The sequence below is a fragment of the Vulpes vulpes genome, chromosome 1, assembly GCF_048418805.1.
Source record: "Vulpes vulpes isolate BD-2025 chromosome 1, VulVul3, whole genome shotgun sequence".
NCBI lineage: Eukaryota > Metazoa > Chordata > Mammalia > Carnivora > Canidae > Vulpes > Vulpes vulpes.
The window spans coordinates 45,260,123-45,275,951 of NC_132780.1; the positions used below are offsets into that span (position 1 = coordinate 45,260,123).

The 15,829-nt window shown below is 42.0% G+C and overlaps 1 protein-coding gene across 5 annotated transcripts in view; it reads right to left on the reverse strand.

Moving 5' to 3' along the window:
- The window catches only part of RASEF (RAS and EF-hand domain containing), a 180,545-nt gene that overhangs the window by 10,905 nt on the left and 153,811 nt on the right, over window positions 1-15,829 (reverse strand). For all 5 annotated transcript variants that reach the window (XM_072762963.1, XM_072762954.1, XM_072762951.1 and 2 more), the window contains 9 exons: window positions 15,457-15,525; window positions 13,977-14,061; window positions 12,993-13,081; window positions 7,930-8,164; window positions 7,477-7,614; window positions 7,215-7,362; window positions 5,881-5,962; window positions 4,528-4,642; window positions 788-907 (listed from right to left, as the gene is read on the reverse strand). In XM_072762963.1, the coding sequence (XP_072619064.1) occupies window positions 788-907; window positions 4,528-4,642; window positions 5,881-5,962; window positions 7,215-7,362; window positions 7,477-7,614; window positions 7,930-8,164; window positions 12,993-13,081; window positions 13,977-14,061; window positions 15,457-15,525 (1,081 nt within the window). The remainder of the gene's footprint in view (window positions 1-787; window positions 908-4,527; window positions 4,643-5,880; window positions 5,963-7,214; window positions 7,363-7,476; window positions 7,615-7,929; window positions 8,165-12,992; window positions 13,082-13,976; window positions 14,062-15,456; window positions 15,526-15,829) is intronic.

Here is a 15,829-nt window from a genome sequence, read left to right on the forward strand (position 1 = left end):
TGTTTGGGAAAGACAGCTCATAAGGGGACCCTAGAGCATTTCACACACTGCTAATAATGGGAGAATAAATACTGCCCCCAGTAATAAACTAGATAGAAATGAACTTCATCCTCTATTCAAGTGCATAACCAAAAATAATTTTAATTAGACTACTCAACTAAGCACAAATCTTAGAGAAAAAAGAAAACCAAGTTTCCCAATTATCTTCCACTCAGGTAACACACTGCCCTTTGGCACAGTAACCTTCTGGAATTAAACCATGTTTTCTAAACAGGACACCAATCATTTTTTCTTGACATGGATTCCAGAACTACAGGATTCCAGGAACTAGCTGAGGGTGAGGAAGAAGGCAGGATAATCATGGGTCCCTTTGTCAACGCTCTTCAACAAGGAAAATAACTCAGTGATTACTGTACCTTCATGAGCAGTTTAGTCCTTGGTACAATTACTTACATTTATTAAAGCGGGGAGGGGCTCCTGGGTGGCTTAGTCAGTTAAGCATCTGTCTTTGGCTCAGGTCATGATCCCAAGGTCCTAGGATCAAGCCCCGAGTCTGGCTCCCTGCTCAGCGGGAGCCTACTTCTCCCTCTCTTTCTGCTCCTCCCCTTGCTCATGCTCTCTTTCTCTCAAATAAATAAATAAAATCTTTAAAACAACAAAGAAAGAAAAAGGGTGGAGGTTTGCCAGAGAACCTCTTAAAGCGAATGTAGACAAAATTGAAGGGCTGCTGACTACAGAGCTCATAAACTGCTAAAGTCTATCCCAACATACCAACTTTTGCCCTTACCATGGCCAATTTTTCTCCCAAGTATCCTGGGACACACTTTTGTTCCTCTGCTGTGGCAGCAGCACGAAGATCAGCCTTGTTTCCCACCAACATGATAGGAATACTCTCCTGGATCGCATCCTGCCAGGAAAAAAAAATTGTGTGTTCATCAAACACTGAACAGAAACACGTTTCATTAGCAAGAGCAGCTTCCACTCTCCAAACGCCCCTTGGGTGCCACATGACATGGAAGTAATCTCTTCAATCCTCAAAATCTCTCTAAAAGGAGCCAAACTTCTTCCCATTGCCAGGTGAGACCACTGAAATTCAGAGAGGTTAAATTAAGAACTTGCAAAGGCCAGGGCCATGGTCCAAAAGCCCCTTGTCCCTGCCCCCCACCATACGAACCAATATGAACTTTATATTTGAGAATTATATTTGGCTGTGGCACCCACACAATTTTCTGCAACTTTCACTCCAAAGAGTGGTGATGACAAATCAACTTCATCATCCGAGGTACAAAACACATGAGAAATCCCTCAAGCATAATGGGATAAAAGCAGAGTTTAGAAGTTCCACACTCACTGCTATTGGGTTTACAACAAAAGCAAAATATGAAGGTCTTAAAGGTCAACATTTTTCTTACCAGGAGTCAATTACCAATCATTCAAAGAAACTGATTCTAAGGATAATGCTCCCAAATCAGTTTATGCAAACCACACCGCCATTCCAGGTCTACACTGGGCCCAATAGAATGTGAAATGTGAGGATCACAGCTGAGTCTGAGGCCACCCCTCCTACCACCTGGTCACTCACTGGCTCTGAAATCAGGCAAATTACTTCATGTTTGTGCCTTAGTTTTCCTACTGGTAAAATGAAGGGGTCAGTAAGGACCCACTCCATCTCAGGAGACTGATGAGAACAGAGGAAGACCATGTGAATGGCACAGAACAACAGGGCTCTGGTTCCTATGCAAGAGAAGCAGCAGCCCTAAGGCGTATGGACATTACCCCTACACTGCCCAGAGGTGCCAGGTGTTTTCTCAGTTTGGTACTACACCTGTCATGGGATCAAGAAAAGAGCCTTAAAAATGACGGCATTACATCTGATTTCGTTTCTCTTCAGACCATTGTCCTCCAAAGGCACCAGACTGTAGTAAGAGCAGATGGGAAAAGGGAATGAAAGGACCTCCCCAAAACTAGGTGCCCCATCCATTAACATGCTAGTTAATTGTGTTCTTTGGCAAACTGTTCAGGTTCCAAAGGGGCATCCTTTGGAGCCATTAAACAAATACTTAAGTAAGCCAAGAACTCAAGCATCTAAATGGCTTCCCAAAGTTATTCCCATAAATACTGGCAACTCCTTCAAGTCTTGACTTGAACACCACCTTCCAGTGAGGCTGCCCTGACCATACCACCTGCAGTACGGTGCCCAGGTCTTTCTCCTTCCTTATTTTTATTTCCACAATATTTATCATTTTCTGTCATTCCATTTATTTTCTTTGTTTGTTGCTTATTGTTTCTCCTACTAGGGTATGACAAGCTCCCCTACTGTGGGTACCTTGCAGACTCTAGAACAGTGCATGCACAAAAGTCAAGAAGAGGTCTTATGTCTCCAGTGTCTCCTCCATTCAACATTCAGCCAAGATTTCAATCAATACATTACTCATGACAGGTAAGTAAATGGCCATAGTTTTATTTTATCCACAATTTTATTGTACGACTCTGTAACCCAGTGGCTTTTATCGAAGTGTATTAATTATTAATTCAGAGGGCCTACTCACCACTGACATTCTACCTCCTGCCATCCTCTGGCCTACCCCAATAATCACTCTTTGTTTCCACCCATATTTATAGTGGCCACACAAACTGTCTCCATTGAATTTCCTTAAATTAGAAAGGGTGAGCCATGGCAGAGGCTTATCAAGCCCTTTATTTCTGAAGGTAAAAGTCAAATGCTAAGGGGTATCTAATTTTTCCCCGTGACAAATTCAAGAATTCATCTTGGATACAGTTTTCATCCATTTTGGACCCTGTGAAAGGGGATCCATGTAGCTGGAAAGGTAACTTACCACATACAGGTGATTAGCAAATGATGGCAAATTATGGGGTCCCAGCACACACTGTGGCTGGTCACTAGGGTTATTTCAACATTGTGGCTGACCTTGCCTTTGGGCCTCCTGTCCTCAAGCATAATCCAAAGACTTAAAATGCAGGCTAAGTCCAACAGTATCAACAATAAAACATTTTGCTGTGGATTTTAAATATCTGTGGGTATGAGTCATTGGGATTATGTTACTCTCTGGACTCATCACTCTATCCAAGAAGGCCTATCCCTTGAGCAGATGCTTCTTCTCTGTGCAATAAAAGTACCCTGGAATTCCTCTCTAGGTATCAAAAGCTTCTCTTCTCAAACTGCTGCTTCCTCCAGCGCTTTATCACAGCAGCAACCAGGATTCAATAAAGAGATCCTACCCCCCATTCAACCCCCAAACTCTGAATAACCACAAGCCAAGGTCATAATTTCTCTGCCTGAGGTTTCTCATAAAAAGTGAGAATAACATTACACTTCTTCTTTCCTCAGATATGTTACAGAGACGAATATAACGTGGAAATTTTGTGAAATAAAAATGCTATGGGGGATCCCTGGGTGGCTCAGCAGTTTGGCACCTGCCTTTGGCCCAGGGCGCGATCCTGGAGTCCCAGGACTGAGCCCCACATCGGGCTCTCAGCATGGACCCTGCTTCTCCCTCTGCCTGTGTCTCTGCCTCTCTCTCTCTGTGTGTGTGTCTATCATAAATCAATCAATCAATCAATCTTAAAAAAATAAAAATACTACATAAACATCAACACACTTCCATCATATTTATAATAAATTTAAGTCATGATATTTCAGTAGAACAATGTACATTTACTTGTCATTTCTCACATCTTTTCTTTAATGAGAAAGAGAAGATTAGTTCTGCTTTTTTTTTTCAGGTTATGAAATAGACCCAACAGAAGAAGCTAGAGGCTAACCTGATATACAGCAATCAATTCTCTGTTTAGCCACCACTGCACTGTTTAACGCCTGTTAAAAATTAGAGATAATATACTTAATTATATTAGCCATGAAATTATATTAGCCATGAATTTTGGTTTTGTTTTACCAAGAAAGTATATTGAAACACAACTTTAACTGTAGCTTTATGTCAATTAACAACTGTTGGCAGCACCAACTGGTCAAAATCATTTCCTACTTTTAGAAATTATTTACCATGAAACCAAAGGATATGAAAGCTCCTCAAATGAAAGACACCAACTCATTTAACCAGAAAAAAAAAGTATAGATGTTACCACACATTTAAAAGAGCTGGCCTTGCACATGCTCACATCCATGCTGTTAAACCTGCACTTTGGGCACACTATGCACACCCAGTCATACTACATACCACCCCATGTGCAAGAGCTGCTGCTCCTCAGGTTGCCTACATTTGCATTTACTTCCAAAGGGGTTCTAATTTATCTGTAAGAAAACTAGGAGTTTTATTCCCAGAAGCTCCCTTCAGTGGCTCTGTGGAAACTCACCCAGCTACTGAGGGAAAGGCCAACATTGCCAGGTACCACGAGACAGTCCCCCTCTAACACCTAGTCTTTCCTGACTAGCCTGCATCAGTGCTTTCTGATGGTGGGCCCCTCAACAAAGAAGAGAAATAGCAACTTCTAACACGGCCTGTGACTCCTGTGTAATTTTTTGTTTGCTTCTCTGTTTCGGTGTCTTACCTCAATCATGTCTACCCATTCTCGTACATTGAGAAAGCTTTTCTCACATGTAACGTCATACAGCAGCAGAACACCATCGGCTCTTCTGAAGTAAGACTTGGCAATACTTCTGAATCTGCCAAAGAGAAAAGCATGTAAATAATGGTTCTAAGCAGTCCATCGGTCAGGTGCTGTGCCTTTTTCATGTTATGCTTGCTTTTTTTCTCATCTTCTAAAGTAAATCCCCATTCAGAGGAATTTTATGACAACCAGGCATCTCCAAGGACTGGAATGATTCAGTGGAAGGTAACAGAATGATCATTTGGGGAGTTGATCTATGGGAGCCAAGCAATCTCTTCATCAGATGATTCCAAGCATGTCTACAAAACCATAAAGCAAACCAGGACAAGGTTGAGTGCATAATTTCTTAAAAATTTCAGCCCTGGCCACAAACTCCCAAGTCCACATGTGGAACACAGGAGAAAAGGAGATGCACAATAGAAAAAATCATGGTTTAGGTAGGTGGGAAGGGAGTACTATAGGGGGCGGCATAGGAGAGAAACTAACAGTGTGGAGTGCCACAACATGCAACATGCCAGAAGCTTTATATCCACTGGGGGATGGGCATACCTCAACATATATATCCCAACTTTAAGCCAACTGCAGTATTTTATAGTATCTTTAAAAAGGCCACATCAACCACGAATGTTTTTTTAGATGTTGAACCTCTCAGTCTGCTAGAGAACATGAGCTCCACAAGAGCAGCATTTGTGTATTTGTGTCTGCTCACTGTTGGATCTCAGCAGTCTGCACGGTGCCTGGAACAGTGGCAGGCAGCACCCCATACTTACTAGCTGAACAACTGGAGAGATTCTATCTCTAAGGTGTCAGACAGGATTAAAACCTATGTTTGCCCAGTGTCTGTTCTTCAGCAATGAATGAAAGATAAGGCGGTGTCACCAGACAAGAGTTTTCTATTTAGCGTGTGAACTTAGGGGAGCTGACAGATTCTTTTCCATCTCTGCGTGTGCCTGGCTAAGCACCTCCTCTCACTGACACTGCATTCGGGAGGGCCGCCTCACCTCAATTCTCTTGTTCAGGAAGGGTTCTCTCTCTTTTTCCCAACTGAACAGTGGCTCAGAGGAAGCCTAAAGATCTCCACACACAACCAACAGATGAATGAAGGAGGGAAGAATGTGGGGAAAGGCAAGCATTCCCGAAATCCTAATGTACTATGTAATTACACAGTGTATAATAATGACATGATCAGGAGCATAATCAACATGAGGCGTCCCACGAGGCTGATCCATGCACACCCAGGCTGCGCCGCAGCGAGCCCACAGCAGAGCCCATAGCGCTGCGGAAAGCACTTGCCTCTCCTGACCAGCCGTGTCCCAGAGCTGGAGTACTGTGCGTTCTCCATCCACAATCAGAGTTTTCATCTGAAAATCGACTCCTGAAAGGGAATTATTAGAGAACACTGGGAACATGATGTAAATAATTCCACTGGTTTTTACTCTCAAGCCCTCTTTAGATAAGACAAAAGCCAGTAAGCCAAAGCTCAGTGAGGCAGAGAGGAATGAATGTGGCCTTTGAGGAGAATGACCTTCAAATACTAATTACAAGTCAGACCACACATGTGTGCGCAGGTGCAGCATCTGCAGGTTGGCTGACATGGGGAAAGGTTTAATCTATGAACAAAAGGAAAACCTATGTTCTACTTGCCTGTGTAAGTAGGTGGGGACTCTGTTATGTCTCTGTGTGTTTATGTGTGTCTGTGCACACAAATATGTGTGTACATACATATGTGCATGTTTATGGGCGTGCATACGCAGAAGGTTTGTATATATGCTATGCTCTTTAGCAGCTGAACAAAACACTGCAGTTTTTTTATGAATCAAATTAAAGCGAACTTTCAGCTTTTTATCTTGGAGAGTATAACAACCATAAACTGATAAAGATGCCCATTGTGAAGAGGGTAATCAATCTATTCTAATATTTCTAGTTATCAAAATAAGAACTCTTTAGATGAAAGAGAAAGGTGAATGATAATTTGCATACCTTTGACTCCTTTTACTGATTATTATGCAAATTTGGGAAATCACACCACTTCTCTCTTGTTCTCAGAAGTATTTACTCTTGTATTCCATTGTAAAGGAGGGGAGGAACATACACACCTGGCTATGATTTTGACCATGACAAACTGGCCATCAGTAATGCCACTTTATCAACATTAAGTGACATCTTATCAGAAAAGCCTCTTCTGGCCACCTGTGCAGAACTGCCCAGTCTCCAAAACCAGCCATCCTTTGGGATGTAGTTTCCTTGCAGTCTGGAATTTAGTTGACTCTGTTCATTGGGTGTCCTTAGTACCTACAACAGTATCCAGCTCACAACAGAATACAGGGGAAGTCTGCTGAATAAATGAATCTGTCATCTCTGGCTCTAAACTTGGTCTGATTGCTTTGACTGGTTAAGTGGATACCTTTGTCCTTTGTCAGTCTTTTCCTAAAGTTGGGCCTTTACCAAAACAGAAGAGGACCATTATATAGACAAGGACACACACACATACACAGACACACACCCCTGTGTATTATGTATGTATACAGAGAGAGATCTGTGTATCTGTGTATATAATCTCTAAGGAAAATAAAATCAAGCTCAAGAAGACATTATTCCCCCATTATCAACTGAAGAAGGAATCATACCTAGGGTGGCACTTGTATTTCCTCGAAATTCATTCTTGCAGAGTCTCATGAGGAAACTGGACTTCCCCACTGCAGCATCCCCAGCAAGTACAATCTTGTAAGCCTTCTGTGAGCTGGAAGATTTATGGCTGCCATCCACCATGTCTGTCTAGGGGAAAAAGTCACACTGAGTGACAAAGGTTGTGCCAGTTTTCTTCCTAATAAGTTAGGTGGCACTGAAAATTCATAGTGCTCATGAAAAAATATCTTTGACACTACCTACCTGTGGTGACAGAGCCGAGATGGGCTTTCTTGAAGAACTGACCACGCTGCCCTCACTAGGGGACCCATGGGGCTTCCAGTCTAAGATGGCAGCCACACCTTCTGCACCAAACGTCTCTTCATCCCTTATATCAGGAACCTGGTTTTTGGTTTGTTTGTTTTTTTTTAGTCAGCCATTAAAAAACAAAGTCTCTCATTACACATATACATCATGGATTAAAGAGCAGAAAAATATGCAGCTGAATCTACAGTCAGTGTTGTAACAGAACAGAGTGGCCCCAAATGTCAATCTGTGATAATTTCTCTCTACCTTGGTGGAAAAGGAAAACATTCTACTGACTATGTTTCATATTTATAACCTTTAAGTCGTATTCCCACGACAGATACAAGTGAAACAGGGTGACAGATTTCTATCGAAGATATGGCCCAGGAGACAGTGATTTCTGGGGCTTACGTCTATGTCTGAAGCATCACCCCCAAAGCTCTCCTGCGTGCCGTGTGACCTCCGAAGTCCCCTCTGATGTTTGTATTCCACCTCCGAGTCATATTCATTGTAGTCTCTTAGGGTAGACAAGCCGCTGTCAAAGCAGCTCTCAGGGAGGCTGTCCACCTCGCAATTCATCCTCTGCATAGGGTCACAGAGGGCCAACGAGTCACAGTCCTCATCGATGTAGTAAGAGTGGGATGACCTGGTGATGAAGGAGAAGAGAGCTTTACTCCAGAGCTCACAAAGCTCAGGACTACACAGCAGTGGAATCCAGAAGACCAACACTCACTTTCCCAAGAACCACAATGTGGTCCATGATATGCACCAGAGGAAAAGAAATCTTCAGAGCAACATCAGTTCATTCTACGCAACAGTCAATTAAGATAAAGACACTCAAGTCTAACATTTAATAAAAATGAAGCCATTTTTAAAATCACTTTATTTCCTGATACAAAAGGAATCACAGTGTCCAGGGCATAAATGCAACCTCAGGTTAAGAAAAATATATGTAGAATATGTGAACCTTTTTACTCTAATGTGGTTAGACCATATTCCAAACATCTTATCCATTTCTGGATAACAGCTCTACTTTTTAAAAGAGATACTGAAAATCTGGAAGGGAAAGGCAACCATGGTGATTATAGAGATTCAAAACCCTCAGACACATGAATTCATCTTAAGTCTTAACGGTTTCCCTCTTCAGATACTCAGAGTTGATACATGAAGATGAAGAATACATTCTCTCAGGTTGTACAAGACAAAATAAGGACCAGCTGATAAATTTTTCTAGGGGTTATATCAACATGGCAAAAAATGACAGACATTTAGGACATAGGAGTTTTCTGCCACTAGGTGTGGATACATAATCTAGAAAGACTCTTGTAGGAGAGGTTTCACAGGGTAGTGATAAAGGCTGGAACCCCTGATGTTTCCATTTGTGAAACTCCCTAACATCTTATAAGTTAGGGAGTAATTAACATCAAACAGGAGAATTGAAAGAAATTGCATTATTTCCCTATTTACTTTTGCTTTTCCATTTGATTTTCACAAAAGTGAAAGTCAGTGGGATTCGATCCCGGGTCTCCAGGATTACGCCCTGGGCCAAAGGCAGGCGCTAAACGGCTGCGCCACACAAAGATCCCCATGAACTCACACATTTTAAAAAACTAATGTCTGTTTCTCAATTGCAGAGCAACTGAGCTGCCTACAAGTATATAAACCATTAACATTTATTATTTCACAAATCAGTGAGCAATAAAAACATCTGATACCTGGATAGAATTTTCCTAAAAGTGATCACCAATAAGCCCTGGTAATAGACCCCTCCAAGGGGACCTGAGCATTTTGTGATTGCCAGGGTGATTAAGTACATTCTTTATTTTTTGTTATTTCAAGTTTTTATTTAAATTTTAGTTAACATATATAGTAAAACTGGTTGCAGAAGTAGAATTTCGTGATTCATGACTTACATGAAACACCCAGTGCTCATTATAACAAGTGTCCTTAAATACCCATTATCCATTCAGCCCATCCCCCACCATCCCTCCATCAAACCTCAGTTTGTTCTCTATAGTTAAGAGTCTTTTATGGTTTGCTTCCCTCTCTCTTTTGTTTTTCTTTGTTCTCTGTTTTATTTCTTAAATTCTACATAGGAGTAAAACCATATGGTACTTTTCTGACTTACTTCACTTAACATAGTAACTCTAGCTCCACCCATGTCATTGCAAATGGCAAGATTTCATTCTCTTTTATGGCTAATAGTCCATTGTGTGTGTGTGTGTGTGTGTGTGTGTGTGTGTATACACACACACACACCACCTCTTCATTACCATTCATCAGTAGATGGACATATGGGCTCTTTCCATAATTTGGTTAATTGTTGATAGTGCTGCTATAAAGACTGGAGAGGATGTACCACTTCAAATCAGTATCTTTGCATCCTTTGGGTAAATAGTAGTGCAATTGCTGGGTTCACAGAGTAGTTCTATTTTTAACCTTTTGAGGAACCTACGTACCGTTTTCCACAGTGACTGTACCAACTTGTATTCCCACCAATAGTGTAAAAGTCAGGCATTGTGATGCCCCCAGCTTTGGTTTTCTTTTTCTTTTAAAGATTTTATTTATTTAAGAGAGGGAGAGAGAGAGAAAAGGGGGGCAGAGGGAGAGAGAATCTCAAGCAGACTACATACTCTGTGAGGAGATCAATGCATGGTTTGATCTCACAATCTGAGCCGAAACCAAGAGGCACCTTCATAATTTTATCTTCTATATCACTGATTCGTTCCTCTTCTTCATCCATCTTTGTTGTCATTACAACCAGTTGGTCTTGTCTCTTGGCTATAACATCTTTTTATTTTGGCCTGACTAGTTTTTTAGTTCTTTTTTCTCTGCAGTAGGGGTTCTCTAGTGTCTCCTATGCTTTTCTCAAGCCCAGCTAATATCCTTGCAATTGTTGTTTTAAATTCTGGTTCAGGCATATTACTTATAGCTGTTTTGATTAGCTCCTTGACTGTGACTTCTTCTGGTTCTTTCTTTTGGGGTGTATTCCTCCATCTTGTCATTTTGTCTAGGTCACTGCTTCTGTGTGTGTGTGTGTGTGTGTGTGTGTGTTAAGGAAACCTGTTTTATCTCCTGCTATTTTAAGAAGAGGACCTGTACTGTCCAGGGCCTGGCGCTTCAGGAAGTGTTTCAGAGAGTGTACTCTGCTGTCATGTTTTGGCTGCTCTTTCCCTCAGGTCAGTCCTCTGCAGAGTTTCTCCTTGCCTGCACTGAGGAGTGCTTGGACCTCGTCCAGTATGTGGTGTTTTAATTAGGTGTGCTTCGGTCTGCTTGGTAAAATAAGCCTGATCTTATTTCCACTGGAGCTGAAGCTTTGCAGCACTCTACAATCAGTAGACTTGATGCATGCAAGGGGTTTGTGCTGGTCTTCTGTGGGAGGGGCCTGCTGTACTGGTTCTCAGGCTGACTTGCCCTAGTAAAAATGCACCCGCAGGTGCAGGGGTGTGGTAACTCCAGCTTCCACTGGAGGCGCTGTGTTGCTCACTGAAGTCTGTCAGGGGCGAAGGGGATGGCATTGCCCTACTCTCTTGTCCTGGCAGCAGGAAGTTTGCACCTGCTGTTTGTCAGAAAGCCCTCATAGAAGAGCAAACATTCTCCCCTTTTGTGTCCCTGGCTTCCATCAGATCCCTGCCTTCACCCTGTCAGTGTCCACACTGTCTGCCTGCCAAGCAGCCCAGTACTCCTGTGTTTTATCTCAAGAGTATAGTGCATTTCAAAACTCCAAATTTTAGGAACCCAGCGCTACGCGGACCCATGCTGATCCTCTGGGGGAGGGTTTCATCATGCTGCAGTTAGTGCCAATTTGTCCCAGAGAAGTAGTCACATGATCACAAGGGACTTAAGAGTTTATGGTAAAGTGCAGCAAGGTTTGCTGCCCTCAGCAGGTGTCTCAGTTTCTATGTTAGTGAACCGGGCAGCACGTTGATGCCCGCCAACTCTTTTCCTCCTAAGATGCCATGCCAGCTCTCCTCCCAAACGCATTCCAAGAAAGAGGAAACCATTTCTCCCCCAATGACCCAAGGGATCTTCAGACCACGCCATCCACTCCCAGGCCTCTGCCCTTCTTTCCCACAGGAGCACTGCTATGCCCACCAGGTTCCTCCTGGCTGTGGCGGCAACTTTAGACTTTGAGCTCTGTGCTTGTACAAACTTGCCATTCTAATCCTCCCAGTCCATGGTTTTAGGGAAGTGTTCCTCTTGTGTAATCCCCTAGGTGCTGCTTTCTATCTGTATCTTTATCTCTCTCTTTTTCCTCTCTCAGAGATCAAGGGTCCCTCCCCTCTGCAGCAACTACGATTCTTTTCTCCCTGGAATCATGTCTGTGCATCTCCCACCTTCCATGATGTGGCTACTTTTCACCCTCTCGTTCTGTATTTAGTTCTCTTGGCATTCAGATCAATTCTTGGGTATTTGGAATTTGATATTTACCTAAGCTGTGTTCGAGGAACAAAACAAGCATAGGGTCCCCCTATTGCTCTGTCACCTTAATTCTCAGTACATTATTCTTTAGAACAAAAGGTCTCAAATGCAAAGGGAATGAACACATATCAGAAAGTTGCACTGGGAATGGAGAGCTGGAATCCTACAGTTTATACATTCACTTCTACTTTCAAGGTTTGATATACTACAAATTTAACTTTTTAAATAGTAACAATGGACATTTGTATTTATATACACAAGTACACACATGTAATCTTTCAGTCAAGTTATAGCAGGACCAATACTTCACTTCATTTGATTCAAAATAGAGCTGAATTTTCACTGCTAAGTCTGACTCCTTTAATACAATAGCACAAACATCTACTAGTCATATTTCTACTTGTTTTGAAAGTTTCCCCATCCTTGACCACAGCTTACATAACATTATGCTAAGCTATTAAGCATTTACAGATCATGCCAAGATTCTCAAATCACATCCTGCATATACAACAGCGTCCTACACTAAAGTTCTGCTAATTTCCCTGTAAGAGTTCTCACTTAGTCCACTTCTAAGGAACAAGACGTGATGAGGGAATGAGGTCAGGGGAGCATATGTAAAATCAAGTCATGGTAACATCTTAAGGAAATCCTTTGCCCTCTTTGAAACATTTTTTACTTTTAATTTTTACATGTTTTAGAAATATGTATTTTTTAATTTTTTGAAAGATTTTATTTATTTATTTGAGAGAGAGAGAGAGCAAGAGAGCACAAGCAGGAGGAGCAGTAGAGGGAGAGGGAGAAGCAGGCTCTCTGCTGAGCAGGGAGCCAGTCATGGGGGTCAATCCCAGGACCCCAGGATCATGACCTGAGCCAAAGGCAGACGCTCAACCACTGAACCACCCAGGCACCCCTGGAAATTTAAAATAACATAGCAGAAAATAAAAATTAGTGTCCAAAGTAGATTCTAGTGTTTTATTCATCTCTAGGGAAATTTACTTTCCTTCAAACTTTGATCCAGAATTCAAATAAAAAGTAAGTAGGTGTTACCATACCTGTCATAGCCCAGAGGTTGAGGAGAATGACCATTAAATTTGGGACTGCTTCTAGAAATTGTATTCCCCGGCGATATATTATTTATGCGCTGTAATACGTAAAATATATAAGCAAGGTTTTATTATTTCATATATATAATACGCATACACATACATATATATAGCACATTCAACTTCTAATGAAATTAAAAGTTTGGTATCCTACATGAGCAAATGTGAGCACAGGCACTCAGATAAAAATCACAACAAGGTAATTGCCCATAGTACTCTCTCATTGTGTCTTAGGTCCAAACCCCATTGCACAAGCCATAAAGGGGCATCCCAGTTCCCCACAAGGGCTAGGACCCTACAATACCAACTTCTTTGGATTTCTCTCTTCTCAAACCATAATTTGGGTGATTGACTTGTCCATACTTAAAGCTATAGCAAAGGAACCCCAAACTCAAAGTTGACCCCCAAAAGTGGGATATGTAGTCCAGGGAAGTTGCTCAAAATTCCAAGAGGAGCTTAGATTTTTTCTGTAGCAGAGTTTCAAATCCAAGGCCTCCACTCTGATCATCTCAGAACTATAAAGAATACTCAGTGTGTTTAAATGCACTCCTCTGCAAGAAGCACCTTCTCCCTCCTCTCAAACAGACAATACATTCTTCCTACTTCCAACAGATTTCCCACTTTTTCTTATATCATTGCTATCCATGCACATCTTAACTCTCAACTGCATTATAAACTCTTCCAGGACCCAGGTCACACCTTATACACCTTTCCCTGGTTTCCCTGAACAACCAACAGAGAGTTGGTGAACATCCAGGCATTTATTTCTGCAGAGGAATAGGATATTCTATAATTTGGGAAAATGTTGCCTCCTCTTACTAAATGGAATAGTTTCTCATTACTGTAATTTCCCCTTTAAGAAAATACAGGATCTTCATCACAATACTCAAGTACAAGAAAGAACAAAACATATTATAAAATTCTACTGCATACCAAAGATCTGTTGAACTTGCTGTAACTGTTTTCAAGGGCAGTCCTAAGGCCATCATTACTGTCATGCAACTTCCGGTTAGCTGTTCTACAGAGCAAATAAAATAAATAAATAGATAAGGAAAGTTGGGGTAAAAGCCACTTTCCTTGCAGGCTGCAAGTTCAGAAGGCAGAATTACTTACCACCTCTTGCAACTTTCTCCCACTCCCCTTCAAACCTCATAAGCTGAGATCATAACTTATTACAAGAACTACAATTTAACTGATGGATCATCTCTCTTTTAAAGGTCTTGACACATCCCTCTGCCTGTGTCTCTGCCTCTCTCTCATGAATAAATAAATAAAATCTTAAAAAAAAAAATCCCAGTGCAGGTGTGTACATCCCATCTGATCTATGGGAGTCATTTATCAGTCAGAGCCTCTCTTAAACCTCTCTCAGCAACCTCTTCTTAAAAATGAGAACAATAACAGAGCCTCTGCCTGAGAGTGGCCAATGTTGCCCTACATAAGGCTAATCTTCAGATCTCAGCTCAACTGCTGCATCTGCCAGAACACTTCCTGGCCCTTTCCAGTTAGGAGGAAGCTCTGTACTCTATGTCCCCAGCAGGCACACCCCTTCCTTTTGTCCTACTTCTCCTTTGACATTTTATGTTTATTTCTACAATTATAGATCAGTCTCCATCTTCTTCCCCTAGATGAGCCCCATAAAGAGAGAGACTTTTTTTTCTTTTCTTTTTACTTGCCACTCTATCCTCAGCTCCTGGCATACCTGCCCCATAAAAGGTGCTGAATGAAAATCTGCTGAAAGAATGAATGAACAGAATTATTGTAATAGTCAACTCTGTAACTGCCACCAGTGAGACTTAATGAGCTTTTGAAATGCTGAAAAATAACTTGCCAGGCCTGACCTTACTTCATTTGGGAAGACAAACCAGAAGAAAATACATGGGAAGAAAAGAACATGGGCAGAGGCGGGGGAGGTTTTGTGGAGAAGGTGCTCAGAGGCTGGAATTACGGTAACTCAGGTGTGAAGCTGACAGAGCAGGTATATTTCCAGTAGGGTTTAAAAAAATTTAAGAAAAACATCATTCTCACCAAGAACAATACACTGGGCAAGAATGATCATGTGTGTCTGGGGCCATGACGTGCACTAACTGGAGACTCCTGACAGCCTCAGTGTGCTGAGCTGCAGAGAAAGCCACTGAGGTCAGAGCCCTTGGTCTCTACAAAGGTATAATAACATATCACCTGACTTGTAAGAACTTTAAGAGAATTCTAGTCTAGTCCCTGGATTTGACTAGTTTACTTAGGATTAAAAGCAGGAAAAAGCCAAATGGATGTGCTAAATGTAGCACAGCAAACACGCAAGGACCCGCAAACCCAGTCTTGAGGATAGAGCAACTGGTGCGATATGTGGCACATGTCTTATTAAGGAAACATTAGGAAAGTATAAATGTAATGAGCGTTTTATATGGGAACTTACTGGAGTATTTCAATTTGCCTCTCAAGACTATTTCGATCTTCTGTGTACTCTCGGATTATTTCCAGATCCCTGTAAAACCAAATTTTATGTTTGAGCAAGAATTAGGTACTCAGTCCTGCCTTACATGTACCTGCCCTCCGAGACTCCGTTTCACCTTTCTCAAAGATGTGTGTGTCCTTGGCCAGGGTTCCTACCTCCCTGGGCTCCTGCTCAGTTCCTCTGTGCAGTAGGCAGCCCCGCACGCCCACAACGACCCCCTGTGCTTCCCGTGCAATGTCCTGCTCTGCCTCCCAAACCCAGCTCTACTCCTCACGGAACATCATGAGCCTTCACTTTCTGCTGAGTCCCCTCTCCCCACATACTCATTATCCTC